Source organism: Vanessa cardui, chromosome 10, assembly GCF_905220365.1.
Source record: "Vanessa cardui chromosome 10, ilVanCard2.1, whole genome shotgun sequence".
In the NCBI taxonomy this organism is placed as follows: Eukaryota; Metazoa; Arthropoda; class Insecta; order Lepidoptera; family Nymphalidae; genus Vanessa; species Vanessa cardui.
The window spans coordinates 13,940,794-13,968,589 of record NC_061132.1 but is presented as its reverse complement, the minus strand read 5'-3'; the positions used below and the strand labels follow the sequence as shown (position 1 = coordinate 13,968,589).

Here is a 27,796-nt window from a genome sequence, read left to right as displayed (position 1 = left end):
TTACATATAATAAATACATTTTAATATTCGTTACACTCTTCTAGTGTTGTGGTTAGCGTAAGAAAGGAAGAGGCTGCCTACCGTTGCCGTCTGCGTAAGAGAAAGTCAAGCCAGACCAGAGCTAGCGCAAGTTATCACTTGACACAAAATACAATTTGAAAAATTCAATTTTAGGTCAAAGTTTTTAAATCGTTTTTTATTTTTAGTCAATTCTTCTGTTGTTCAGTAAACTTATGGTACATACGACCATAAGTTTAATTTAAATTTGAAATGCAGAAAAACTATATGTACTATTTGTAACATATTTAAATTGGTTTAAATAAGTACATATGTAAAATCCTTAAATATATTTTATAGCAAAATTGAGACAACTTTTCTAAGAAAGTTCGAGTATTAAAGCTACTTTAAGGTTGGTACACGTCAACTACATATTTATTTTATCTGTTAATTCCAACTGTACTTGCACAGAATAAAAAGAATAACATTCAATAATACGATTACGCCCCTTCAAGTCTGTCAAAATTTGCTTGTATAGCATATTAATTTTATCAATCGATGGGTTAAAACTAACTGCATTTTTAGAGAAAATTCCAACGTTAAGTTACTGCTTGTGTTAGTTATCTAATTTTAAGATCACTGTACATAATATTTATAAATCAATAGGTAAAATTGCTCTAGGTATTGATTTTTCTTAGGTCACGGTAAATAACATTAAGAAAACGAAAAAAGTTACTCTTTATAAAACTACAAAATGACTGATTCAAAATATTTTACAACTACAAAGAAGGGCGAGATATTTGAGCTTAAATCCGAGCTAAATAGTGATAAAAAAGAAAAGAAAAAGGAGGCGGTCAAAAAGGTAACTTAACTTATGCAGCATTCCGTCCGATCTGGATTTTCACATTGAAGATTTGTGTATCATTGCAAATACCTACATATTCTTAATTTTTTAGGTGATCGCTTCTATGACTGTAGGCAAAGATGTGTCAGCTTTATTCCCAGATGTTGTTAATTGTATGCAAACTGATAATTTAGAACTCAAGAAATTAGTTTATTTGTACCTCATGAACTACGCCAAGTCTCAGCCGGACATGGCTATTATGGCTGTCAATACATTTGTCAAGGTATGTACTATTTTTATATATAATTAAAAAAAATAATTAAATAAGTCTAATTCTATGTAAGGGTTTGGTTTTTTGCTTTTTTATTAGCAGTATGCATGCTGTGAAAGTTGATAGAATAAAATACAGCATCTTATGATTTATGGAAATTACGATGATAAAATTAAATATAATGCAAACAGGAGCAAGCAAGTAGGACTGGACTTAATAAATTGAATGGATTAAATCTATCAAACTATATAGGATAACTCTATTTATTAAATACTGAAAGATGCCTCATTCTGTACCATTGCCTTCGTACCAATTAAAAAAAAAAAACAAAATAGCTAAACATGTAAAATGCTTCTTTATGACTTAATTTCTTCTTATGCAAACTTTTGGATATAGTTATTTGGCAATAATATAACTGATGTAAAATTATTAATTTTTATGACTGCTGACGTTTAAAAAATTGAGAACTGATTATATTATATTGAAACAATCCTAAATATCAGTTATTAGTAACCTAAGATATCAGATATAATTAATAAAGAAGTAGTTTAGCTATCTGTGTGTGTGTGACGTGTCTTTTTTATCGTTTTAATGTCTACTGTACCATATTATGATGGGTGGAAGGATCTACCAACATACCAGCTTGTTAAGGTAAACAAATGATCCAAAGAAATCAACTCATCTCTCTGTAGATTTACACATTTATTAAATACTCATTAGATATAAATTAGACTGTATGTTCCCTGTTATTTTGAGACGTTTTTGACTGCATGCAATACCCCAATGTGCATGGCATATGATAGCGAGCACAGATGTGTAAATCTACATTTTATAATAGAAAACGATATTGGAACAGAAAGATATACTAAAAATTATCCATGCCTCATCAATAGAAGCACATTGGCTATTTTTTATATCATATTCTTTGTATCGTAGAACCTTGCTAATCATTTATGCAGTTAAGCTCAGATCACTGTTGTTCCAGCTTTTGTACCGTCATTGCTTAATACATCAACAATAGCTCTAATATTTATCTTATTTTGCTTAGTAATAGACTTATAGTAATTCAACGGCTTTATACATTATACTGTTCATATCATATTGATTCAAGTGTTCATGGCAAAGGAACATTTCATCCGTACTTATATTACATAAGTAAATAATTAGGCACCATGCCAAGCCTTGAACATAGTTGCTCTGAAGATTTTAATCATGATATTACATAATCCATGGTAAAAAATTGTATCGCTTGAATAATTCACCGTAATGTTGAAAATGTAGATATTTGCGTCATTTTATTTGTCTAGATTTTTTCACAAACGCTGCAAAATGAATAGCAAGTTTCTACAGTTTTTGCTTATAGTCAAATTGCTTCAGTAACATTGATGTTGCTTACGATTTGGCTGAATAGTACTGAGTAACAGTCAACGTATATTTCGACAGGATTGTGAAGATTCCAACCCCTTGATTCGGGCGCTGGCTGTACGGACCATGGGTTGCATCCGAGTAGACAAGATAACGGAGTATTTATGCGAACCCCTCCGCAAGTGTCTGAAGGATGAGGATCCGTACGTTCGCAAGACGGCAGCCGTATGCGTTGCTAAGCTTTATGACATATCACCCAGTATGGTCGAGGATCAGGTAAAGGAATATATAATAGGAATGTTAAAATTGTGACACTTTCAATGAGATTTTGATGGCAAATATTTAATTGATTTTTAATTTTAGGGCTTTCTCGATCAGCTGAAAGACTTATTGAGTGATTCCAACCCTATGGTAGTCGCGAATGCTGTGGCAGCTCTCTCGGAGATCAACGAAGCGAGTGTGTCCGGACATCCACTTGTTGGTAAGAATTCAAACAATGTTCCTGTTTCATGTTTATCTGAAACTTTTCACTGAAATGATTTTGTGACTTATAGAAGCCAAGTTCCAGCTTAGTACTCACTATTATATCAGAATAGATGAAACAGGTAATGATACCATTGATAGAGATATTAAATATAACTGGTCCGAGGATGACTCCTAGGGGCACCCCAGAAAAGCTACTAAGATTTACTAGTAATATTGAAGCAAATTTCTCGCTAAGACTAACTGAAACAAATGTAACTCGTTTGCAGAGATGAACGCGCCGACGATCAACAAGCTGCTGACGGCGCTGAACGAGTGCACGGAGTGGGGGCAGGTGTTCATCCTGGACGCGCTGTCCAACTACGCGCCGCGCGACTCCCGCGAGGCGCACTCCATCTGCGAGCGCATCACGCCGCGCCTCGCGCACGCCAACGCCGCCGTCGTGCTCTCCGCCGTCAAGGTACACCGACAGCCTGGAAAGTCCCACTGCTGGGCTAAAGGCCTCCTCTCCCTTTGAGGAGAAGGTTTGCATCATATTGACGACCTCCACGGTCGAGTGGTGTGTACACCGGTTTTCATGGGTACGCCACTCTGAGGTCCCGGGTTCGATTCCCGGCCGAGTCGATGTAGATTACCATTAGTTTTCTATGTTGTCTCGGGTCTGGGTGTTTGTTGTACCGTCGTTACTTCTGATTTCCATAACACAAGTGCTTCAGCTACTTACATTGGGATCAGAGTAATGTATGTGATGTTGTCTCATATTTATTATTTTATTATTATTATATTATAAAAGCGTGGAATTAATACCTGTTGACTTCCAGACAGGATATATTAATTTAATAATTGTATTAACTTAAAAATCAACTAACATGACTGTATTTTTTTAAATGTTGAAAAAGAGTAACTACTGAGTTTCTTGCCGGTTCTTCTCGGTAGAATCTACTTTCCGAACCGGTGGTAGCTTCACTTAATTGTTAAATGACGATTCAAAAGTGCTTGTAAAAGCCCACTTGAATAAAGTATACTTTGATTTTGATTTTTTGATTTTGATTCCAATGCGGGTTGGTGGAATACACATGTGGCAGAATTTCTATGAAATTTGTCACATGCAGGTTTCCTCACGATGTTTTCCTTCATCGCCGAGCACGAGATGAATTATAAACACAAATTAAGCAAATGAATCAGCGGTGCTTGCCTGGGTTTGAACCCGTAATCATCGGTTATGATGCACGCGTTCTAACCATTGGGCCATCTCGACTCTCGTCAAGGTACACGACACGACTAACCCTTCCCCCCTCCCCGCCCCCAATGCCCGTACACTGGATATCCAAATACCGATGATAATGTTTCATGTCAGGTGCTCATGAAACTGATGGAGATGCTCTCCGACGAGACGGAGCTGGTTGGCACGCTGTCCCGGAAGCTGGCGCCGCCGCTGGTGACGCTGCTCAGCGCGGAGCCGGAAGTGCAGTACGTAGCGCTCAGGAACATCAACCTCGTGGTTCAGAAGCGACCGGACATCTTGAAACACGAAATGAAGGTGACCTGCTTTTGTAATAACTTACTGCTATAGACCTTAAATCTAGGGCAACTTTAACGTATGTTATAATTTAGACATTCATGTGAAATGTCATGAATACAACTTGTTCAAAGTTATTATAAAAAGTATTTGGTTTAATTTGTTGAAGTTCCCTATCTCTTTGTCTATTTATCCATAATTTCCAGTTTAATACATTATGGAATATATATAATTTATTTGGTTCTGTTCATAAATAAATGTCAACTTGTATTTTTTTAAGTATCTCTAGAATCCTTTAAAAATCTGCCCCTTGAACTTTCATCTTGTAGTTTGGAGGGGAAATTCTTTATTTTTGTAGTTAAAACGTGGAAGTTTTTTGTTCTATACTGGAGTATATTTGTGTCGGTTTGCAGGTGTTCTTTGTGAAATACAACGACCCGATTTACGTGAAGCTCGAGAAGTTGGACATCATGATCAGATTGGCCTCGCAAGCCAACATCGCGCAAGTCCTGGGCGAGCTGAAGGAGTACGCCACAGAGGTCGACGTGGACTTCGTGAGGAAAGCTGTCAGGGCCATCGGGAGGTGCGCTATCAAGGTATGTCACGTCAATTATTTCTCTAATTTTATCAATTTCGATTAATTAATAGACATTATCTCTTTATTTCAACCCATAGATCAATGATGTTCTAGGAAACAGATATGTCATTAACGCGCAAAAAGTGAAGACTAGAAAACGTCCTAATTGGGACGTTTGCCTTTAGTCGTTTTCATCACAATTATGCCAGTAATACGTTATAATACATCATAATTATGTAGTAATACGTTTTGCGTAATTAAAACATCTAGTTATCCCTTTTACTTATTGTTTTTTATCAAGCTGTAAAATAAACGGTCCCCGGCGCGGCACACTTTTTTCTGTTGTTTAGTATGGGTATAACATATCTGTTTATTAGAATATCATTGCCATAGATGGAGTGGATAATTGTATTTAACTACAAAAACATCTAGTTTTATTTTTAAATGTTGAAAAAGAGAACTGTGTTGCTTGCCGATTTTTCTCAGTATCGGTGGTAGCTTCAATTAAAATAGCTTGTCTAATGACAATTTAAAGATGCTTGTAAAAGTCTACTTGAATAAAGTGTATTTTGATTTTGTAAAAATTAGAATCTTGCATTTTACTTGTTCAAAAAAACAACTTTTATGATAGCACTGCATGTAAGTAGGCAAATTAAAAATAGTTAAATGTTTGGACAAGATAAAATTTTGTTAAATTATGAAATATAATAATAATATACTCGTCGCCAGGTGGAGCCGTCGGCCGAGCGCTGCGTGTCGACGCTGCTGGAGCTCATACAGACCAAAGTGAACTACGTCGTGCAGGAGGCGATCGTCGTCATCAAGGATATCTTCCGCAAGTACCCCAACAAGTACGAGAGCATCATCAGCACCCTCTGCGAGAACCTGGACACGCTGGATGAGCCTGAGGCCAGGGCCTCTATGGTCAGTATGAATACGACTAGTCTAGAAACTAACTTATACGGCTATACGTACCAAGTTTTGGGATCAAGACCTGGTTTAGACTAGTTATAAAAAAGTCCAGAGATAAAAAATTTCAGTATAACTTACATAAGAAAAGAGTTTTAACATTTACTCACTGCTAAATTTCTGACGAGACTTTCATTATAAACGTTAAGTAATATAAATGATTACAAATTACATTTTCCAACAGGTATGGATCGTCGGCGAGTACGCAGAACGCATAGACAATGCGGATGAACTGCTGGACTCGTTCTTGGAAGGCTTTCACGATGAGAACGCACAGGTACGTGCTCTGCTCTAATAATTGTATATATTTAAACTGTCACAAAACAGCATAATGAATTACAACTACCGAATAAAATCTAATTATTTTGTTACTTAACGAAAATTAAAGAAACTACTTTATAATATTATTAAATTCTATACATGTAGTTTTGAAAGAAATTTTAAATACTTACATACTTAAATACAAACGTAAAAAAATAAAGAGTTGTTACTGAAAATGGAAATTTTATCAATAAAGAACCAACACAAGACTTGCTATCGCTATACATTTTTATTATACCATGCATGAACATCATTATATATTGTATAATTTTAAATTTAATGCATACTAATAATTCATATCATTATATGTATGTATTTAAAAATTTGAAAAATAAATATAAAAATATTTCCCATAATTATAATAATACTCATATCTTGAAACAGTTATTGTTTGGAAATCATGTTATCACACGAAGGTATCCCAGTGTTGAGAATAATGTTACTGTAAATGTTTCCAGGTCCAGTTGCAGCTGTTGACGGCGGTGGTGAAGCTGTTCCTGAAGCGGCCGGCGGACACGCAGGAGCTGGTGCAGCACGTACTCAGCCTGGCCACGCAGGACTCCGACAACCCAGACTTGCGGTAATAATAATATCCATCATATTTACTTGGTGGTAGGCCTTTGTGCAAGCCCATCAAATCAAATCAAATCAAATCAATTTTATTCAAGTAAACTTCACAATGAAGCGTTTTTGAATCGTCAATAATCAAATACTACCACCGTTTCGGAAAGCAGCTTCTAGCGAGAAGAAACGGCAAGAAACTCGCATAGTTGCTCTTTTCAAATAAACACATTTACAATCCAATACCATCTGGGTAGGTACCACCCACTCATCAGTTATTCTACCGCCAAATAACAGTTCTCAGTATTGTTGTGTTCCGGTTTGAAGGGTGAGTGAGCCAGTGTATAGGCACAAGGGGCATAGCATCTTAGTTCCCAAGGTTGGTGGCGCATTGACGTAAGGAATAGTTAATATTTCTTACAGCGTCATTGTCTATGGGTGATGATGACCACTTCTACATCGACTCCGCCGGGAATCGAACCCGGGACCTCAGAGTGACGTACCCATGAAAATCGGTGTATACACCACTCCACCGCGGAGAAGAGGAATAGGCTATTTGACAATGCGAAAAATAAATTGTGAATTATTGTAATCAGCGTATATTATGAGTTTAAAAATGGTTATTTACTAACGAAACTTGAAAATAATACGTAATTTATTAAAAAATCAATAACGGTTTATAATGGTTTTAAATTTATTCAAAAATCAATAAATAAAAATGCATTTTTTCAATCTTTTGTCACGTGACACAAAACGCTCCTGATTAGCCGGGCTTATGATGAAGTCACTTTGTTGTAAACCTTGCTTTTCTACTATATGTACCACAGATTAAAATACAGCAAAGTGACGTCACCGACCCCATTGCAGCGCCATATTGTCCAAGTAGCGTTTTCGCGCGTTATTCAAATATGGTATTTTTAATATGATATTATTCGGCAAATATGTACTAGAAATAAAAAAATCAACTTTTAATGGTTCTTTAACCTCTACTAAATAATATAAAATTGATTTTAAAAACCAGTCAAGTAGCCTATTATAATAATAAGTAATGTGTGTAATCAGTGATCGAGGCTTCATCTACTGGCGGCTGCTGTCGACGGACCCGGCCGCGGCCAAGGAGGTGGTGCTGGCCGACAAGCCGCTCATCAGCGAGGAGACGGACCTTCTGGAGCCCACGCTGCTGGACGAGCTCATCTGCCACATCAGCTCGCTCGCCTCCGTCTACCACAAGCCTCCCACCGCCTTCGTCGAAGGTGATCACACATATTATTTAATCACCAATGACCTATTAGAATGGCCCAGTGGTTAGAACGCGTGCATCTTAACCAATGATTGCGGGTTCAAATCCAGGCAAGCACCGCTGTTTCATGTGCTTAATTTGTCTTTATAATTCATCTCGTGCTCTGCGGTGAATGAAAAGATCGCGAGGAAACCTGCATGTGACAAATTTAATAGAAATTCTGCCACATGTGTATTTCACCAACCCGCATTGGAACAGCGTGGTGGAATATGTTCCAAACCTTCTCCTCAAAGGGAGAGGAGGCCTTTAGCCCAGCAGTGGGAATTTACAGGCTGTTGTTGTTGTTGTTGTTGACCTATGCTAGTCTTACGTGTCTAACTTGGAATACAAGTAATGAACGCAAAACCAGTAATCGATTTTAAATAAGTTACATTCGTCATATTGATTTTATGGTTTCTATGTGATCGTCAGACGATTGTACACCATGACTTATAGTTCGACACAACTTAGATGTCGCATCGGCAAAATTCGTAAAACCGATCACATCCGAAATAAGTACGCTATCCCAAATTATCAAAATTTATTTCTCATGCGAATATGATCTTTACACAAACGTAATAACTTGTGATATGACCTAATATATTCGTCAATTTGACGCGTCGATTTACATCCACTTGCTTTGTCTGACGCGCGAATCTATAGCGACGAATAGTGTCGAATGGCGCGATAGGGAGCTATTTCTATTGGTTGTGTAAATCGGCAGTAATCGGTTTTATTTTCATTCCATTGCATTTTCCAATGCTACATCTAATTTGTGTCGTACTATACGTGTATATTTAGCTAATATATATTATAAATATCATATCTTACCAAACAAATATTCATTTCACTTCAGTGTGTATGAATTGTGACGTAACGTTTTCCAGGTCGTGGTGCCGGGGTGCGCAAGTCCCTCCCAGCGCGGGGCACCGTATCTGAAGATGCACAGCCTCAATTGCAAACAGTCATACCCAATCAGGTTGCTTGTTTATTTTATGATTTAGTCATTACATTTCAGGAGTTTTCACTTATATTAAAATCTCTAATTCAAATAATTATTGTATATAATATGTACATTTCGATGGCAGGACTAGTCAAAATATACAAACCTTATATAATATTCTATATGTTTCACTTTGCCATATTAACATACATGTCATTTATATGAACTTAGCAGCTCCGACCATTTAAATGGACTATATATAACTATTATCAAGCTTTAGTTTTGTATTATGAGTGGGATTGTGAAATACATGGTGAATGTTTCTCAGGAATCTCTTATCGGCGACTTGTTGTCGATGGACATCGGCGGGCCCCCCGCGCCCGCCGCCCCCGCCGCGCCCGCCTCCAACCTCGACCTGCTCGCAGGGGGACTCGACGTGCTCGTATGTATTTCGATACAACTTATTACATGTTTCTAAATGCAGGATAAATCATTTAAAAAACGTACCTGTTTTCGTCTCCCTCTAATTTGTCTGCCAAAAGAAGGCAAAGTATATTGCAAAAAATGGGATTAAAGTATATAACAAACTATATACTAAAGTATATACTAGCATAATTTTGAAATGAACCTAATAAATATTACATACTATGTCTGATAGCTTATAAACTGTGTTGTAATTTATTTCAATAACTATAATAATCTTATTTTGATGATCCAGCTGGGTGGACCTGAACCAGCAGCGACCGCGACCGCGGCTACCGGCAGCGCGACCGGATTGCTCGGAGACATCTTCGGAGCAGTTCCACCGGCCTCCTACGTACCTCCCAAACAGTGCTGGCTTCCGGCAGACAAAGGAAAAGGTAAACAAATACCTTTATCTTATCTTCTCTTCCAAGAGCTCTTCGAGAGCATATCTATAATTTTCATGTTTTTTCGACTAAGGTTTGGAGATTTGGGGAACTTTCACCCGTCAAAACGGCCAGATGCGGATGGAGATGACGTTCACCAACAAAGCCATGCAGGCCATGAGCGGGTTCGCTATACAGCTCAACAAGAACAGGTGAGTGGCGTCACGCCGCGCCGCACACTACCGCAGTGTGCGTGTGTGTGTGCGTGCGTGTGTGTGCTAACCGTGACGGGCGCTTGTGTTGCAGCTTCGGCGTGTTCCCGGGCGGCGCGCTGGCGGTGGGCGCGCTGGCGCCGGGCGCCTCGGCCGACGCGCCGCTGGCGCTGGCCGCCGCCGGGCCCGTGCAGCGCATGGACCCGCTCAACAACCTGCAGGTCAGCGACCCCACCGCCCTCTAATCTGATACTTATGTCGCATCTATATTGGAAATTTCAAGACACTGAGATTTCACTTTCACTTCTACACACATTTAACTATGGTCTGTAATTTTATCATTAATAAAATGGACTTATTTCCATGATGCCATTATTTTTATTATTGCCATAATATTATTTCGTTTTCAACGTTACAGGTTGCGGTGAAAAACAATATCGACGTGTTCTATTTCGCGTGCCTCATTCCGGCGCACATACTGTTCACCGAGGACGGTCAGCTCGACAAGCGCGTGTTCCTGACGACGTGGAAGGAGATCCCCGCCGCCAACGAGGTGCAGCACACGATCTCCAACGTGCTCGGCACCGCGGACTCGATCGCCCAGAAGATGACGCTCAATAACATCTTCACCATCGCCAAGAGGAACGTCGAGGGCCAGGATATGCTGTATCAGTCGCTCAAACTCACGAACAACATATGGGTTCTCCTAGAGCTGAAACTGCAGCCCGGCAACCCGGAGGCCACGCTCAGCCTCAAGTCGCGCACGGTAGAGGTCGCCACGTGCATATTCCAGGCGTACGAGGCCATCATTAAATCGTAATCTCTCTGTGTAGCGCTGCTTTTATATGTATATGTTGGTCGAAGATCATGTTACTACTGATTATGAAGTTACTCATTATGAAGTATTCTTTTGTAAGGTATTATGAAAGACTTTATATGACTGTAAATTCCGCTAGTTGTATAAATGTTTATTTAAAACTTAGATATGTATCGTAGATCCTTGGAGTTTTATTTGATAGCTCCGGAATTTAAACACTATTATTAAGAATTAAAATATTTTAAATAAATTTATGTTAATATTCTACTGGGTTTTTATTAATTATGTCAGCCTTTTAGTGGTTACATGCTAGCTCGTAAACAACATTATATCTCGTAGATGCGAGATGTAGAGAAATTAAGATGTTGCTTTGTCATGTAACATTTTATACTCGTAAACTAATGTAGTAGTGTATTTCGTATATATATATATATATATATATATATATATATATATATAGATAAGGCATGTAACCCCGTTTGATTATCAGCATGCATAGATGAGTAACACACGTGCTAACAAGAAGTGTTAGTGTGCAAAACAACAAACAGTAAAGACAGCAACAAAACAAATATTTGTTAAATTTATTTCATTAAGACAATAATAGTTTAACGCGGAGGGCCCAGATCGTGAGTTTACTAATATTAAGAAAAAAGGATTTCATCACAATAATAACACGTTTTATATAAATTCATTTATTACTTTTTACAATAGGTTAAAACCAGTCTTAGGTTCTATTTCATTTTGTCTATAGAATAATATAAAAATTCGAATTTGTTTTACATAAAAATATATCTTTGTCCTTAGCCTAATCAATAATTATACAAAAAACATTTATGAATGTAATAAATATTTATTTATTCAGAAAGAAATCCAGAGATTCCAAATAAAAGAAATAAATGTAAGGCACAATAAATTCCTACAATACTTTAGAAATGCATCAAATATTTATATTAATTACACTCTAACACATCTATTGCCACATGTACTGGTAAAATATATTACACAACATTCAAACTACACACCAGACTTTGTATTTCATATTACATTCAATTACATGTTTACTGAGAGATTTATCTTTGATACCAACGTGTGAAATCATCGAGTAAATGTTATGAACTAACATTTAGTCTATTTTGACGAGAAACTGTTCTATCTCTAACTTCTGCCGCATGATCGCGGAGAGCACGACCTCCGTACTGCACACCACATTCAACGTCTTTTCCGATTGCAGGAGATAGTAAACTAAATGCAAATCATTGGGCACTGTCAGCACTATGTAACTGTACGGCTTCTGATTATGCATCTCCTGAATGGAGACATACGATCTACGATTCTTCTCGACTTTTCCACCACACAACTCTATCATTTCAGTGAGTCCCGCTTTCGACGGCTTAACACAGGGCGTCAGGAAGAACGTCATGCCCTCGAATAACTTCTTCCGCTGCTCGCCGCACAGGAGCACCTCGTCGACGTCACAGCTGAAGGTCTTGTTGAACGCCTCGTCCCGCAGGCCGTGCTTGGCCTCGTCGGCGAACTTGTTCAGGCGCTGGCTCTCCAGTACCCACTCCGGGGTGAGCAGGTGCTTGACAGTGATGAGGCAGCTCACCAGCTTACACGTCCGAACGAGCTTCTCCATCACGAGATGGGTCGCCTCCGACGCTGACGTCACGACCAGACCGCCGAGTTGCCTGCAAATGATAAAAAATCGTTACATGATTGGGAAAGTTCTTTACATGACATGACTCTGGTATTATTTATCCTGTGGGACTATTTTGTCCACATTCTTAGCGGCCCAAGAAGCAACGTCTTAAGCACCGCTCGCGAGCCGCACGCGCCGATCGGACAATCCTTTGTCTACGCAACTCGCAAAACCACGCGTCAGTTCGCCGACGGCTTTCATACGCTTGACCCGCTCGCGCTCGCTAATAACTTTGCTAAGCAAACTTAGACTTTATTCCTATACGCTTAAGACTGCTCTCATAATTTCATACTTATTTTCTTCTCATCTTTATAATTTCATCTGCTTTCCTATCTGTGCTTGTGTTCCCAATTCTTGTGCTTGCGTATTAATGTACTATAAAACTATGTGTGCCTTCTGACTTTATATGTGGACTTGTAATATAGACATTATACAAGTAAGTGACTTTCATTTCTAGTGTAGTGTAAACCGACCACAATCCTTAGTCCCGAGTACTCGAGCGGTAGGTCAGTCAGCGAGTGAGTGTGTGTGTGCGTGTGCGTGTGTGCTCACCGGACGACGGCGGCGAGGCGCGTGAGGTCGTGGGGCGGCAGCGCGGAGAACAGCACGCGCGGCGCGAGGTGCAGCGGCGGCGGCGCGTGCGCGGCGGCGGCGGGCGGCGGCGGCGGCGCGGGCTCCAGGCGCGGTCGCTTGGCGCGCCGCCCGCTGGCCGCCGCCGCGCTGCGCTTGGCACGCTCGTGCGACTCCTGCGTTATGTTGATGGGCATCTTCCACGCGTCTGCCGGACGACGGTTATTATGTATTGAGTTACGCTCGCAAACTTGGAGGTCTAAATTTAATATTAGTAAAGTATGCGCGAGGGTTTTCACTTACTCATCAGATGTGAAACCAAGCTGTAGTCCATGCGGAACGGACTGGCCAAGTTGAATTGCTGATATTTAGCATTTTCAATCTGGAATTAGAAAACAATTATAAAATACACTTAATAAAGAAGCTATGTAACATTAGGATAAAATACTCTTAATAATTTGGTCAACTTTTACGGTCCGAATATAACCGAATAATTACCATATTCAAATAATATGAAATTTTCTGCTCTTACAGTAAATTGTAGATTACATTTACACTCGGCACTTACCAACGTACATACACCATTGATGAACGTGACTAATGTGACGAAACGAATTAAGGAACAAATTAATTCTTAAGTAACAACTTCTGAAATTCCATTAATGTTATATATAGTGATTATTTTGAGTGTCCTACTTTTTTGAATGACATTAAACGCTTCAATATATACAAATATGCTCTATAACTAGTTACTGTATAAATTTTGACCGCGTGGAACGGTGGCCAGAATGCTAGCAACATTTTCCCGTTGAATCGCAATTCTGATCCTCTGGGTAAAAAAGCCCTTCTGAGGTGTTATACTTTTGATTAAGCTTTTTGCAACACTTCTCCTAAGGCCAAGCGTTTCGACGGCAAATAATTTATTGATATAGTGAATCGGGAATGGCCTGTGCCAGGTGTACCTGAGCGAGGGCAGTCATGTTCCCGAGCAGCAGGTCGGTGAGCCAGGCGGCGCTGACCACGGGGATGCCCCAGTCGCGCGCGCGCCGGTACTTGTTGCCCTCCGCGCGCTTGCAGATCAGCACCGTGTTGTCGCGGCTCATGTACGGCGTCAGCTGCAACGCGAGCGCGACGGTGAGCGAGGGCGAGGGCGAGGGTGAGGGTGAGTGAGGGTGAGGGCGGCGCGGGGGGGGGCGCACCTTGGCGCCGAGCTGTCGCAGGCAGCAGGCGAGGCGGCGGCGCTCGTCGCGGCGCCAGCCCGCCAGCGCGGCGCGGTGGTGCGCGGCGGGGCGCTCGGCGCGCGCGTGCAGCGCGGGCAGGTGCAGCGCGTGCCACGGCGGCGCCACGCAGCGCCGCTCCAGCGTGTCCGACACCCAGTACGCCGTCACGCAGCGCTTGGCGTCACGCAGCGCCTGCGCGAGACGTGGCGATTACCGAGTGCACCGAGCGTGACCTCCTGTGACGCGAGGCTGACGCGGGCGCACCTGCATGACGACGCCGTGCCTCTGCGTCTCGCACAGCACGTGCGTGACGCGCGCGCAGTAGCCGGCCTCCACCTCGCCGCCGCGCCGCGCCAGCGCCTCGGCCCAGCGCGCCACGCGCTCGGCGCCCGCCGACTGCTGGTACTCCACCTGGCGGCGACCGCATGTTACTCGACGCAACTCGGAAAAAATCGTTTAACTATCAAATCTGTTCGAATATAAATTTTATATGACTGTAATTTATTTATTTTACTCCTTTTCAACGACCTATAATTACTCTATGTAACTTTATAAAATATAGAGCAATGTAATATTTTATTATTTTTTTGCAAATAAAATGTCAAAATCTTGATCAGATTCACAAAATATCAAAGTATGTAGTATAAGGCGTAGCAGCAAGCGGCTCACGATGTGGAAGACGCAGCCCAGCAGGAAGAGGTCGGGCGGCAGCTTGAGGTTGGGGTTGTGCCCGTAGAACTGCGCGCGCGGCGGCGCGGCGCGCACGGCGCCCGCGTACACCTTGCTGCCCGCCGCGCTCTGCGACGCATGCAAAGCTTTTCGTTTAAAGGTTTTACATAGGGCTACAAATTTCGGGGTTCTTGGTTCAATTGGCCCATTAAATAATAATTGGGATTTGTATCGAAAATACTCAAACTCAAAGTCTTGCAGTTGGAAGTGTCTCCAGTGTTTCGAAGAGCACAAAAAAAGTCGTTGGTCCTGCGCCTGAATTCTTTCAAGTTGTGTAAAGTAAATACGATATCGAGTAAGGTTACAGAGTGAATTTGCTTTTCCGAACACACTCGTGGACTATGACGTGTCTTGCGCAGACGGCTGGTGTCCATCGACATTAGTCGCCAGTCTGCCATTGCTTTAAACCTTAAAATAACTGCGAACGATCGTGTATCACTCCTAGGACTATTAAAAAAAGTTATGTCCTATTTTGAGATGGCTACATCGCGTTGTGTAGAAGATGAATATGGAATATGAGGGGCGATAATCTTACCGGCGCAGGACCCTGGTGTGGATGGTGCGCGGGGCCCAAAAGCAGTCGTGCGGGGGCCCGCACCGCCCCACCTGCCGCATGTGCCGCCGTCATTAACCTGCGACATAAAAGACATCGAATTATGGAAATTTTTTGAAAACTTACCATCAGGTGAAACCAGCAAAACTACTCCCAAGATTTTATAACTGCATTAAGCATTGCTGATCTTTTATAACCTGATTACCAAGGCGAGCGTTATTTAGGATGATCCAATGCGGCTTCGCTTGCTTGGGTGTTAGGCGACAAAATGTCTTTATCAGGTACTTTCGCCCTAATGGCATATGCACTCAGGAAGGCTATGCAGCAAGCTAGAGGAGCGGAGGTGTGGGGGGGGGGGGTCGTACCGCAGCGTGCCGGCGGCGGAGGGCTCGTGGTCGGGCGGCGGGGCGGCGCCCTGCAGGCGGATGGACAGCATGTTGGCGAGCGCGGTCTTCGTCTTCGGGTTCACCAGCAGCGCGCCCGCGCCGCCTGCGCACGCGCACCGCGATAACGTTAGACCGTCGCTATACTAATCTTATCATTAATCATATATTTTATTAGTTGTAAATAGGGTAATAGTGACTTCGATATATTACAATATAGCAAAAAATAATGCGTTAAATTGCAACAGTTCAGTGTTTCGACAGACATTACAATCTATTTCGTCAGATTGCAATGCAACGAATTTCGTATTCTTACGGTGACATACATTCAAAATAGGTATAATATTACATTATTCTCTTATTACATATATTACTTTCTCTTAAAAATAAAACGGAAATTTTCTGGACTTTCAATGTCTCTCACGTGACTTGCTGACTAATTGTCGGGAATTTCGAAACTCGAATCGTATACTATAAAAAATTAAGTCCTAGATTCGAATCCCAAACAGAAAGAGCTACAAGTTCGGAAGTTATCAGTGTAGCAATCCTTTCTCGATTGCGCAAGTAAAGTCATATCAAATGGTCTAAGATAGGGGATGAAGCGTTACCTTGCTGTTCGGGTGTGGTCGGCGTCAACAGAGCGTCGACCTGTTGCTCCTGCAAGGGGGTCACTACGTGCTGGGTGACAGGAGCGACCTTAATAAGGGAATGAGAGTTAAAACATGCTAATGGGGTACTTTAAGTAGTCAAAACAAAATATGTATAGAAATATACTTAAATATTTTGACTTTGAATCTAATTAATTTTTAATCTGTATGGATATGCAAAATCTGTCATTTCAGTATCATCTGGCACTTTGGTAATCTACTTTTCTAAAGTTTTAATATTTGTTCGAAAATTCATAGTGAATATCTATCATTAATCAAGCTCTCGACCAACGACATCGCAGCAATTTGCTGACCAATATTGTTTATTTGGCTTCACTCTTATCATGAAGAAATCCTCAATTAAAAAAAAAGGGATATTTTCGTAACGTTTAATTGTCACTAACTAAACCAAAACCAATTTTAGATTTAAATTTCGATCACAGAATTTAAAAGTCATATTGCACGCGCTAAGATACCGGAACTATTTCATATTTTTAAAAATCGAATTAAAATTTACCGTTAGTCTTTTAAATTCGATTTTTGAATTTGCCACGTGTCATGCGACATGTTTTTTTTAGTGCTGCTACTGGGCAACGGTCAGCGAGTCACCTGCTTGGCGGCGGCGTGGTGGTGGGCGGCGTGGTCGCGCTGCGCCTGCAGCTGCTGCAAGCGCTGGTACTGCTGCTGACGCTGCAGCTGCTGCAGAGACGACTCCACCGCGCCCGCCCCCGCGCCCGCTGCACACACGGACACCCTTACACTCCACACACACACACACACATCGACAGAACACGGGCCGAAAGTCACGAGTTCGTTTCCGGCCTCCGATTGGTTGCTGACGCGTGTTTAAGAAATAAACATATCCAAACTATTCTTCAAAAGAGCAAATAGTCCTCGAAACGTTCGAAATTCAAATTTTGACGTTAAAATTAATGCCAGCTAGTACCAACAAGAATCAAAGTTAATATTAATAAATAATTTAATCAAGATTATGTTAATCCTGTCAGACTGAATTCTGTAACATATCATACACACCTCCTCTATACATTATGTCAACAATTTAAAAGTATTAATTTCAAAAGTATTTACTTACATTCTGATTCGGCTGAATCCATCAGAATTCAAACTTTGTTATCAACTATTGAAACGCAAATAATGAGAAACCGATTACAAGAAATGCACTTTCAGCATTAAAGTTTTTATTAATAAATACTAAATCACTGTTACACAAAATGGTTTAAAGAGCTATGCTCTATATAACGATAATATCTTAACGAGATGCGATGGTTTGACAACGCTCGTCGATAAACTACGACATATTCATCGACGCATTAGAACACGAGGTATCGTTTGATATTAGAATTTCTGATCGGCAGTCGGCCATCACTATGTATGAACCATTATTTGAATACCAAAACTTCTAAACCGACGCATTCTTCCACACTTTTGCTTGAATGTTCTTTCACATACCTAAAAATATATCTATGAATAAGTGCGAGCGTGACAACAACACAACGGACAAGCTTTCACGTGACTCTCTTAATATTCCATCACACTTTTTAAATACCGAACAATATTTTAATTAAAAAAAAAAACTTGTTTTTATTGCTGGCCTAAAAAACTTTTTGTTTAAAGATAGCTTAAGAATATTATTCTTATTAAATAAATCGGTTTCACTTACAGTTTCCCCTGAAGCGCAACAAATATCCCCAGAAGACGTAAACTATGGTCCCCAAAGAGAATACGACCTGACCTACCACACTGATGGTCCATTACTCAACGAGACGCCGGGGTAATGCTCAGCGTAGCTTCGAACAACCATAGATAAATTATATAATAACTGACGTTAGCTGCCGCTATCGAGACTGCACAGAGCGCAGTGCACAAGTGTGTGTACAAGTGCACAGTATTGCACGCTCGTTTACCTCGCTCTAAAAACCCCATCAGTATATGTTCAGGAGTAGAACCTATGCCCATATGTGCTATCCGAAGTATAGACAGTGAATTGCTACCGTCTTCTATAGTCGTAGTTCTAAATAATCTACTTTTGTGTACTATTTATTTTAGTAGTGCACTGGGCATATGATCATTAACACATAGAAACCTAGCGACCAGTCCCGGTTCGTACAATGCTATGCTAATATAAAATATACTATAAGAAATATCCGACAAACTTTTGAAATATTGAAGAATTTTGTACTGTCTACAATACTTTTATTTTCCTCTATCTCATAAAATTTACATCACCTTGGAAAGCTCTAAAATTATCAGTATAGTACGACATAAATTAGATGTAGCATCGCCAAAATTCGTTAAACCGATTACTGGCGATTCACACAACCAATAGAAATAGCTCCCTATCGCGCCATTCGACGCTATTCGTCGCTATAGATTATCGCGTCAGTTCAACCCGAGAAAGCAAATCGACGTGTCAAATTAACGAATATATTAGGTTATACGATATTACAAGTTATTACGTTTGTGTAAAGATCACATTCACATAAGAAATAAATGGTGATAATTTCGGATAGCGTACTCAATTCGGATGTGATCGGTTTTACGAATTTTACCGATTCTACATCTGAGTTGTGTCGTACTATACCTCTCTATTATTGTGGATGTTTTATACGTATAAATCTTCTGAACTCAAACTATCTATTAAAACAAAACCGCATCAAAATCCAATGTGTAATTTAAGAGATCTAAGCATACATAGGGAGAGGCAGCGATGAGCGACTTTGTTTTATAATATGTCATGACAATCAACAGCCAGACTCCGGGTTGCCAAATCATATTGCGGCATCATCAATGAACCCACCAATCTCACATAGATGAACTTATAATGATAAATGAAACCAGAATATTTAATAATAATAATATATGTAACCAACCCAAATCATTGCCAAACTACTGCAAAGTATAACGAGCTTTTGTTAATAAAGCGGCTTTTGAAAGAAAAAAGTGTGAAAGAAAATTGAATTAATTAAAAGTTGCATGAAAATTAATGATTAGAAATAAATGCATGAGAAATGAAATGAATATTAAAATTTAAATGAACAAGCATATAAGCAGCAATTGATCAAAGGGGGATCGATGAATGAATGACTGACCGGGAGATGGTGGCGGCTGGGCTGGTTGCGCTGCCGGTATGGTGGCCGCCCGGGCGCCTTGCTGCTGCAGCCATTGCACCTGAACGATTTAACATAACATACTTGGTGGTAGGGCTTTGTGCTAGCCCGTCTGGGTAGGTACCACCCACTCATCAAATATTCTACCGACAAATAACAGTACTCAGTATTGTTGTGTTTCGGTGAGTGAGCCAGTGTAACTACAGGAACAAGGGACGTGACATCTTAGTTCCCAAGGTTGGTGGCACATTGACGATGTAAGGAATAGTTAATATTTCTTACAGCGCCATTGTCTATGGGTGATGATGACCACTTACCATCAGGTGGGCGATATGCTCATCCGCCAACATATACCATAAAAAACATGGATTAATATTATAATCTGCCTTACCGATCGAGAATGACATATTGCGTCGTAATTATTCGATGTTTAGATTCAAAAGGTACTAAGTGCTTAAGAATTGACATAGCAATACTTTAAAAAATATTCCAAGGTAATATTTAATTGATCTTTTGTAAAAATTGTTTCATTTCTCAAAAATTATAGCATTTTTAACAAAAGTCACATCTCAACATGTAAGGGTTAAATATATTCATGGCATCCATATCTATGCAGGGCGGTGTTGATCACTCACCATCAGGTTGGCTATTTGTCAGTCCATTGACCTACTCCTTACAAGAAAAAAAGGACAAGTAAAGCCACATTACTCAACTGTTCGTATCAGAAAATGACAATTTGAAATTGAAATAAATTAATATTCTATAAATCTTTGCTTTTTGTACCTGTTGCTGTTGAGATAGTCCGGGGGGTAACTGGCTTCTTATGAATGTGACGCTCTGCGGCGCCGGCGACGGAGCACCCGGGGACCCGGTCACCACTCCCGTTTGCTAGAAAATAAATGCAATAATTAATTATTAATAATGAGAAAATTCTTCAATTCTCTCACCAACCCACATAGGAACCGCGTGGTGGAATATGTTCCAAACCTTCTTCTCAAAGGTAGAGGAGGCCTTAGCTCATGAGTGAGAAATTTACAGACTGTTGTTGTTGATGAGAAAATTCTTAAAATACTCAATATTTCAAGTGCATTACATTTGTTAATTATGAAGGCAAAAAACAATGTTAAGATAATATTACATTCCACAAATTAAGTAGTAAGTTAATTACTGTGAATTTTAATCTTTCCTTTTTTAAATTAAGTATAGTACGATACAACTTAGATGTCGCATCGGCAAAATTCGTAAAACCGATCACATCCGAATTAAATACGCTATCCCCAATTATCAATATTTATTCCTCATGTGAATATAATCTTTACACAAACGTAATAACTTGTAATATCATATGACCTAATATATTCATCAATTTGACGCGTCGATTAACATGCACTTGCTTTCTCTGACGCGTGAATCTATAGCGACGGATAGCGTCGAATGGCGCGATAGGGAGCTATTTCTATTGGTCTTGTAAATCGGCAGTAATCGGTTTTATTATATTATATAGACGACCTCCATGGTCGAGTGGTGTGTACACCGGTTTTCATGGGTACGCCACTCTGAGGTCCCGGGTTCGATTCCCGGCCGAGTCGATGTAGATTAACATTAGTTTTCTATGTTGTCTTGGGTCTGGGTGTTTGTGGTACCGTCGTTACTTCCGATTTCCATAACACATGTGCTTCAGCTACTTACATTGGGATCATAGTAATGTATGTGATGTTGTCTCATATATTATTATATATATTTTCATTCCATTGCATTATCCGATGCTACATCTAATTTGTGTCGTACTATAAGTAGGTAAGTGATGGGCATCATTTTCCGATGCTACATCTAATTTGTGTCGTACTATAAGTAGGTAAGTGATGGGCATCATTTTCCGATGCTACATCTAATTTGTGTCGTACTATAAGTAGGTAAGTGATGGGCATCATTTTCCGATGCTACATCTAATTTGTGTCGTACTATAAGTAGGTAAGTGATGGGCATCATTTTCCGATGCTACATCTAATTTGTGTCGTACTATAAGTAGGTAAGTGATGGGCATCATTTTCCGATGCTACATCTAATTTGTGTCGTACTATAAGTAGGTAAGTGATGGGCATCATTTTCCGATGCTACATCTAATTTGTGTCGTACTATAAGTAGGTAAGTGATGGGCATCATTTTCCGATGCTACATCTAATTTGTGTCGTACTATAAGTAGGTAAGTGATGGGCATCATTTTCCGATGCTACATCTAATTTGTGTCGTACTATAAGTAGGTAAGTGATGGGCATCATTTTCCGATGCTACATCTAATTTGTGTCGTACTATAAGTAGGTAAGTGATGGGCATCATTTTCCGATGCTACATCTAATTTGTGTCGTACTATAAGTAGGTAAGTGATGGGCATCATTTTCCGATGCTACATCTAATTTGTGTCGTACTATAAGTAGGTAAGTGATGGGCATCATTATCCGATGCTACATCTAATTTGTGTCGTACTATAAGTAGGTAAGTGATGGGCATCATTATCCGATGCTACATCTAATTTGTGTCGTACTATAAGTAGGTAAGTGATGGGCATCATTATCCGATGCTACATCTAATTTGTGTCGTACTATAAGTAGGTAAGTGATGGGCATCATTATCCGATGCTACATCTAATTTGTGTCGTACTATAAGTAGGTAAGTGATGGGCATCATTATCCGATGCTACATCTAATTTGTGTCGTACTATAAGTAGGTAAGTGATGGGCATCATTATCCGATGCTACATCTAATTTGTGTCGTACTATAAGTAGGTAAGTGATGGGCATCATTATCCGATGCTACATCTAATTTGTGTCGTACTATAAGTAGGTAAGTGATGGGCATCATTATCCGATGCTACATCTAATTTGTGTCGTACTATAAGTAGGTAAGTGATGGTCACGTGGCGCGTACTATAAGTAGGTAAGTGATGGTCACGTGGCGCTCACCTGCTGCTGCGCCAAGGCCGCCGTCCGCTGGATGTGCAGCTGGCGACGCTTCTGCAGCTGCGCCACGAACATGGCGCGCTGCTGCGGGTCCATCTGCTGCAGCTGCGCGTGCGTCTGCGCGTCCAGGTGTATCAGCTGCCGCCCGCCGCCGCCCGCCGTCCACGACACCTGTAAAACCTTGACATTGAGGAAGAGTAAAGATATATAATGAGTTTCGGTTAGGTGTTATATTATATGTATTAGATATATATATTATGATACTATATTCTATTCGCGTTAAGAATGCAGTGATTTGTCCTTGTTCACCGGCATATTTGACCAATCAAATCTTTTCAAATTACAAAGTCAAGTTCACATTGAACAGGTAAAGACATAAGTTCGAACGTGATGGTTGTGGATTTAATTAATTATTAACTGATATTATTATAATTTGAATTAAATTATTATTATTATTAACTGATGTTAAAAAAATGAATACCACAGTGCGAGAAATGCTGCCACCACGTCTTACAAGAAGAAATTGCCATGTGGGATTTAGATAATATTATGGAACTCTCTGCAGAAAATTATTTTGTTATAAACACTAACGACGACAGTAATACTGTAAGTAATAGTGATTAAAATATTAATCACTTAATTTCAATTTTTTACGTTAATGTGTACTTTTTAAATTCATTACACTTAGTCTGAATCAAAATTTAATTTGTTGGAATTTCAACACAAATATACATACACCTTTACCCTTCTTTTAAAAAAATTTGATTGGTCAAACAATGACAACTTACTGCATTCTTAACGCGAACAGACTATAAGTTTATTCAAATATTTGACTAGGTTACGAATATGCTTACCCGCGGTCCGACGGCTCCGGGTTGGCCGATTTGTTGCCTCTGTTGCAAATACTGCTGCTGTTGCCAGGCAACGTTCTGCCCGCCTTGCACTATTTGCTGGCCCCCTGGTGATACGATCTGTTGATTGCCACTGTGGGTGATTATCTGCTGAATGCCACCGCCCGGTTGTGGGGACTGAGGCACTTGTGTTAGCACCTGCTGTGCCTGGCCTACGGTCTGACCGATTATCTGCTGGCCGGACTGCGTTACTATTTGTTGAGAAGACTGTGCAATGACCACTTGGTGCTGCTGACCTTGCTGAGTGATCACATGCTGACCGCCTTGTGATAAAACTTGTTGTCCACCCTGGGTGATTATTTGTTGGCCCCCTTGATTCACTATTTGGCCTCCTTGGTGAACTATTTGACTTTGTGACACTAATTGTTGACCACCTTGTAGAGTTACTTGCTGGTTTCCGTGGACCAATATCTGTTGTTGTCCTGTATGCTGATTTATTAGGACCTGTTGTGGGCCTTGGACTATCTGTTGCTGGCCAGATCCATTCAGTAGTTGTTGCTTTTGCACCAAAATCTGATGATGAGTCTGGCTCATACCCTGCCCTTGATTACCGATTGACTGTTGAAGAATTTGTTGAGGAGATTGTTGAATCGTATGCTGCTGAGGGCTGAGTTGAGACTGTTGGTTGTTGATCAAAGCTTGCTGTTGTGTTTGCATAATTTGTTGTTGCAAAATAACTTGATTTTGAGGGTTACGAGATTGAACTAGAGGACTTCGTATTATTTGGTGTTGTCCTTGGATCATCTGAATGTTTTGTTGCCTCCAAGGTCCTTGCACTGTGTTCCCTTGCTGGTTTTGTATATTTTGCTGGACAGTTTGAATTTGTTGGTTTGTGTTGCTGACAAGTTGATTTAGTTGACCACCCTGTGCAGTTTGAGCTTGCGATGATGTGACCATCCCTTGTTGATTAACAACACCCATATTCATATTTTGCTGTTGATTTGTCAGAGACTGAACTGTTTGCTGCTGAATTATACCCTGATTCTGTGCAGACATTTGCTGTCCGGAGTTCATCAGCTGTTGTTGATTTAATACCTGTCCTTGACCTAAGTTCTGGTTCATTTTCGCATTTTGCAGACTCTGTTGCAGATTTTGAGTAGACTGTGCTAGTTGTTGGGCAATGTTTTGCACAGCACTCTGTTGGCTTAGCGTTAATCCTGGTTTCATGACCATATTCTGTTGATTGAGTTGAGCTTGCTGTAAGTTATTAGCACTCTGGCTCAACATTTGACTGATATTCTCAATTTGTTGCTGTGCAGAGCTCATTGAGTTGTTAGAATTTTGGTTTATGTTCTGAGATTGTTGTATATGATGTTGTTGGTTTTGATTCTGAATATGTTGTTGTAACTGATTGGATATATTTTGAGTAATTTGAGATGCCGACACATTGGATTGAGTGAATCCTTGTTGATTTTGTTGATTGCCAATTTTATGTTGTAACATTTGCATCCGTAATTGATGTTGTTGCAACAACTTTTGTTGTTGAATCTGTATCGCTGAAAGTCCATGAGGCTGTTGCGAAGGCTGTTGAGCTTGATTATAACTCTGTTGCTGTAAATTGACCTGCTGACTTTGGACATTCATTCCTGGCTGAGACACTACAGAGTTTTGAGCCATTTTTTGAATGAACTGAGTATTTGCTTGACTACCTTGTATTTGTACATTCTGCGTGACTATTCCTTGAGGAATGGATTTGTTAATAATGTTTGATGTGGACATGGCCGTTGTGTAGCCCATTGAGTTTACATTTGACGTTATTGTCCCTGATGAGTTTGCAGTCGAAGGTGGGTGATTCCAAGGCATCCTTTGCTTAAGTTTATCTAGTAACGCTTGTGTACTTTCATCTTTATTTTCTGCCATGTTTTGAGTCGGTACCTCATTTTTTGCAATCCCTTCCTCAAAATCGAATCCTGTAATGGCACTGATTCGATCCATTGGCTTCGAAGGTGGCTGTGGTACTACCAGTAGTTTAGGATGAAACACTTCAGTCACTGCTTGTATCCTTGCCCGTACACTTTCTAGTACCCAATCAGGAGTAACTATCTTAACTTTGGACGAAAGTGTGAGTGCAGCACTGTATTTCTTGCCCAGGGCAAAGCCACAGATTAAATGAGTGCACTGAGAATCGAGATTCAATTTCACTTTTCCACCATGATATGTGATAATAGCGAACAACAGCTTCGCGTCGGCGGGAGTCACTTTAGACACACATGCCGTGACGTTTGAGAATATCTTGTTCTTGCTAGGAAAGTAAGGCTTCGGGTTGGCAAGTTTCTTCAATCGTGCACACGCAAGAACCCAATTTTCAGTCACTGCGGGTATCTGATAGATATCCTGGGCGTCATCGAGGTCCGTATCAGCGGCATTGTTACCACAAATTAGATGAGTGACATAATCAGAGAAATATTTAGTGTTTTCCGCTCCTCCTGACTGAAGCAACTGCATAATCTGCAATTACAATAAAACAAGGGACCAGTTATACTACAATTCGAAGCGTAAATAAAAATAAAAACAAGTATACATGTCAAAAACAAACCCTTTCCGAGACATCGCCAGAGAGGTAGTACTTGACATCCTTGAAAACTGGCTCTTGCAAAGTTAATGAATCTAAATCGTCAACAATCGTTACCATTTTCTATTTCAGCAAAATAATAAAAACTTTATTTTAAATAAACATTGTAAGTAAACTTTTGTTCGAGCGCCGAAAAGTAAAAACTCAAGCAAGAACGTCCATCATGAAAAAATGTTACCATAAGAGAAAAATCGTTTTGTCTGAAATACAACGAAGCCTAATCGATAATTTTGTAACGTGATTTTCATCGAATTAGAACATAAAAAGGAAAGAATAATAGTTTTATGTATATAAAAAATATTCTTTTCATTTTAAAATATTAATTTACTTGAAATATCATAATCACAATCTTTTGAGTTATTTTGTGATAACATTATACCGACAACGTTGTTAGTACTGTTGTAAGATCTTATTTGATACTGTATTATTATGATTTAAGTTGTTCCTCTCCTTGATTATAGAATATATAATTATAAGGAATGATTTTTAGTAATATCCAGCCTAAATTGTTGCGACATAGTTCCTATCAAACGTGTAATGACTTGTTTCTACATTTAAAAGCGCGACTTTTTAAATTTTACCTGTGCTTCTTTCTTCTGTTATAAGGGCTGGTTAAAATTTATATATTTTTTAATTTAAATAGTGATACTTGCAAAAGTAGATCGATATAAATATTTAAGAGGGAGACAGCTAAATTTTTACTTTTTGATCTGGATTATTAAAGATAAATATAAATTTATTTTGAGTTTTACATAAAAGTGTTAAAAGTAGTTTTGTATTGTTATATAGCGTCTAGCCATACTGGTCTAGCCTTTTGGTAACCTAAAAGTCGACGGCAGATGAGCAGACACTTCCTTAACTCAAAGTACGAGCATAACAGTGGTCCCACTGGCGTACAAAGCCCTTACCTTACCTTACTTACCTTGCGTACCTTTTGGACGCCGTGTTCGTGTATATAAATGTACATCTGTTTTGATTTATTGTTTTTTGTTTAATCTTTTTTCAATATATAATTATACAAATCGAAATCATAGTTGCTAATTACTTACTTTATATAAGTAAGTAATTAGCAACTATGATTTCGATTTCCTCATTTTAACAGGTTTTTTATGTACCTATATTTTTTGTTTTAGATGGTATAATTTTTAAAATTTTTGTTTTATGTTTTACTTAGTCTGCTTGTATAGAAACTTTTTGGAGCGAAATATTTTGGGCGGCTCACAGTAGCATGGACTGGCAGAATTTGTTACGTAAGAAAAAAAAGCGTAATATGATTTTCTCCTCTCTTTTTAATCAACACGACATTTTTAATAAATCTTATTTTATTGTGTCTGTTATTTAAGACATCATAAATAGCGAAAGCAACTGCATTCCAATCGAGAGAATGAACCAAAGTAGTCAAAGAAAACACCTCCGGT

The 27,796-nt window shown here is 39.7% G+C and overlaps 2 protein-coding genes across 3 annotated transcripts; one reads left to right on the top strand and one right to left on the bottom strand.

Annotated features, from left to right (window-relative positions):
- Window positions 1–462: 462 nt before the first annotated feature.
- LOC124532834 (AP-1 complex subunit beta-1) lies at window positions 463–11,271 on the top strand. Of its 2 annotated transcripts, XM_047107934.1 has the most exons (19): window positions 463–612; window positions 696–859; window positions 954–1,124; window positions 1,737–1,763; window positions 2,556–2,753; window positions 2,841–2,958; window positions 3,230–3,420; window positions 4,318–4,500; window positions 4,893–5,075; window positions 5,786–5,980; window positions 6,210–6,302; window positions 6,805–6,926; window positions 7,970–8,160; window positions 9,074–9,165; window positions 9,458–9,571; window positions 9,848–9,989; window positions 10,072–10,189; window positions 10,284–10,410; window positions 10,608–11,271. In XM_047107934.1, the coding sequence occupies exons 2-19, from the start codon at window positions 752–754 to the stop codon at window positions 11,007–11,009; spliced, it is 2,775 nt and encodes a 924-aa protein (XP_046963890.1). In that variant the 5' UTR covers window positions 463–612; window positions 696–751; the 3' UTR covers window positions 11,010–11,271. The 2 variants fall into 2 exon arrangements, with proteins under 2 accessions (XP_046963890.1, XP_046963891.1); XM_047107935.1 differs by lacking the exon at window positions 1,737–1,763 and having other exon boundaries at window positions 475–859.
- Window positions 11,272–11,703: 432 nt separating this feature from the next.
- On the bottom strand, window positions 11,704–26,546 carry LOC124532722 (PAX-interacting protein 1). The gene is made up of 16 exons (XM_047107760.1): window positions 26,343–26,546; window positions 23,750–26,254; window positions 22,899–23,066; window positions 20,722–20,826; window positions 19,921–19,999; window positions 17,420–17,547; window positions 16,772–16,859; window positions 16,146–16,269; window positions 15,763–15,859; window positions 15,168–15,296; window positions 14,763–14,909; window positions 14,478–14,690; window positions 14,241–14,393; window positions 13,582–13,660; window positions 13,261–13,486; window positions 11,704–12,697 (listed from the first exon to the last, which is right to left on the bottom strand). Exons 1-16 carry the CDS (start codon window positions 26,436–26,438, stop codon window positions 12,133–12,135), a joined length of 4,902 nt encoding a protein of 1,633 aa, XP_046963716.1. The 5' UTR covers window positions 26,439–26,546; the 3' UTR covers window positions 11,704–12,132.
- Between the last annotated feature and the right edge of the window lie 1,250 nt (window positions 26,547–27,796).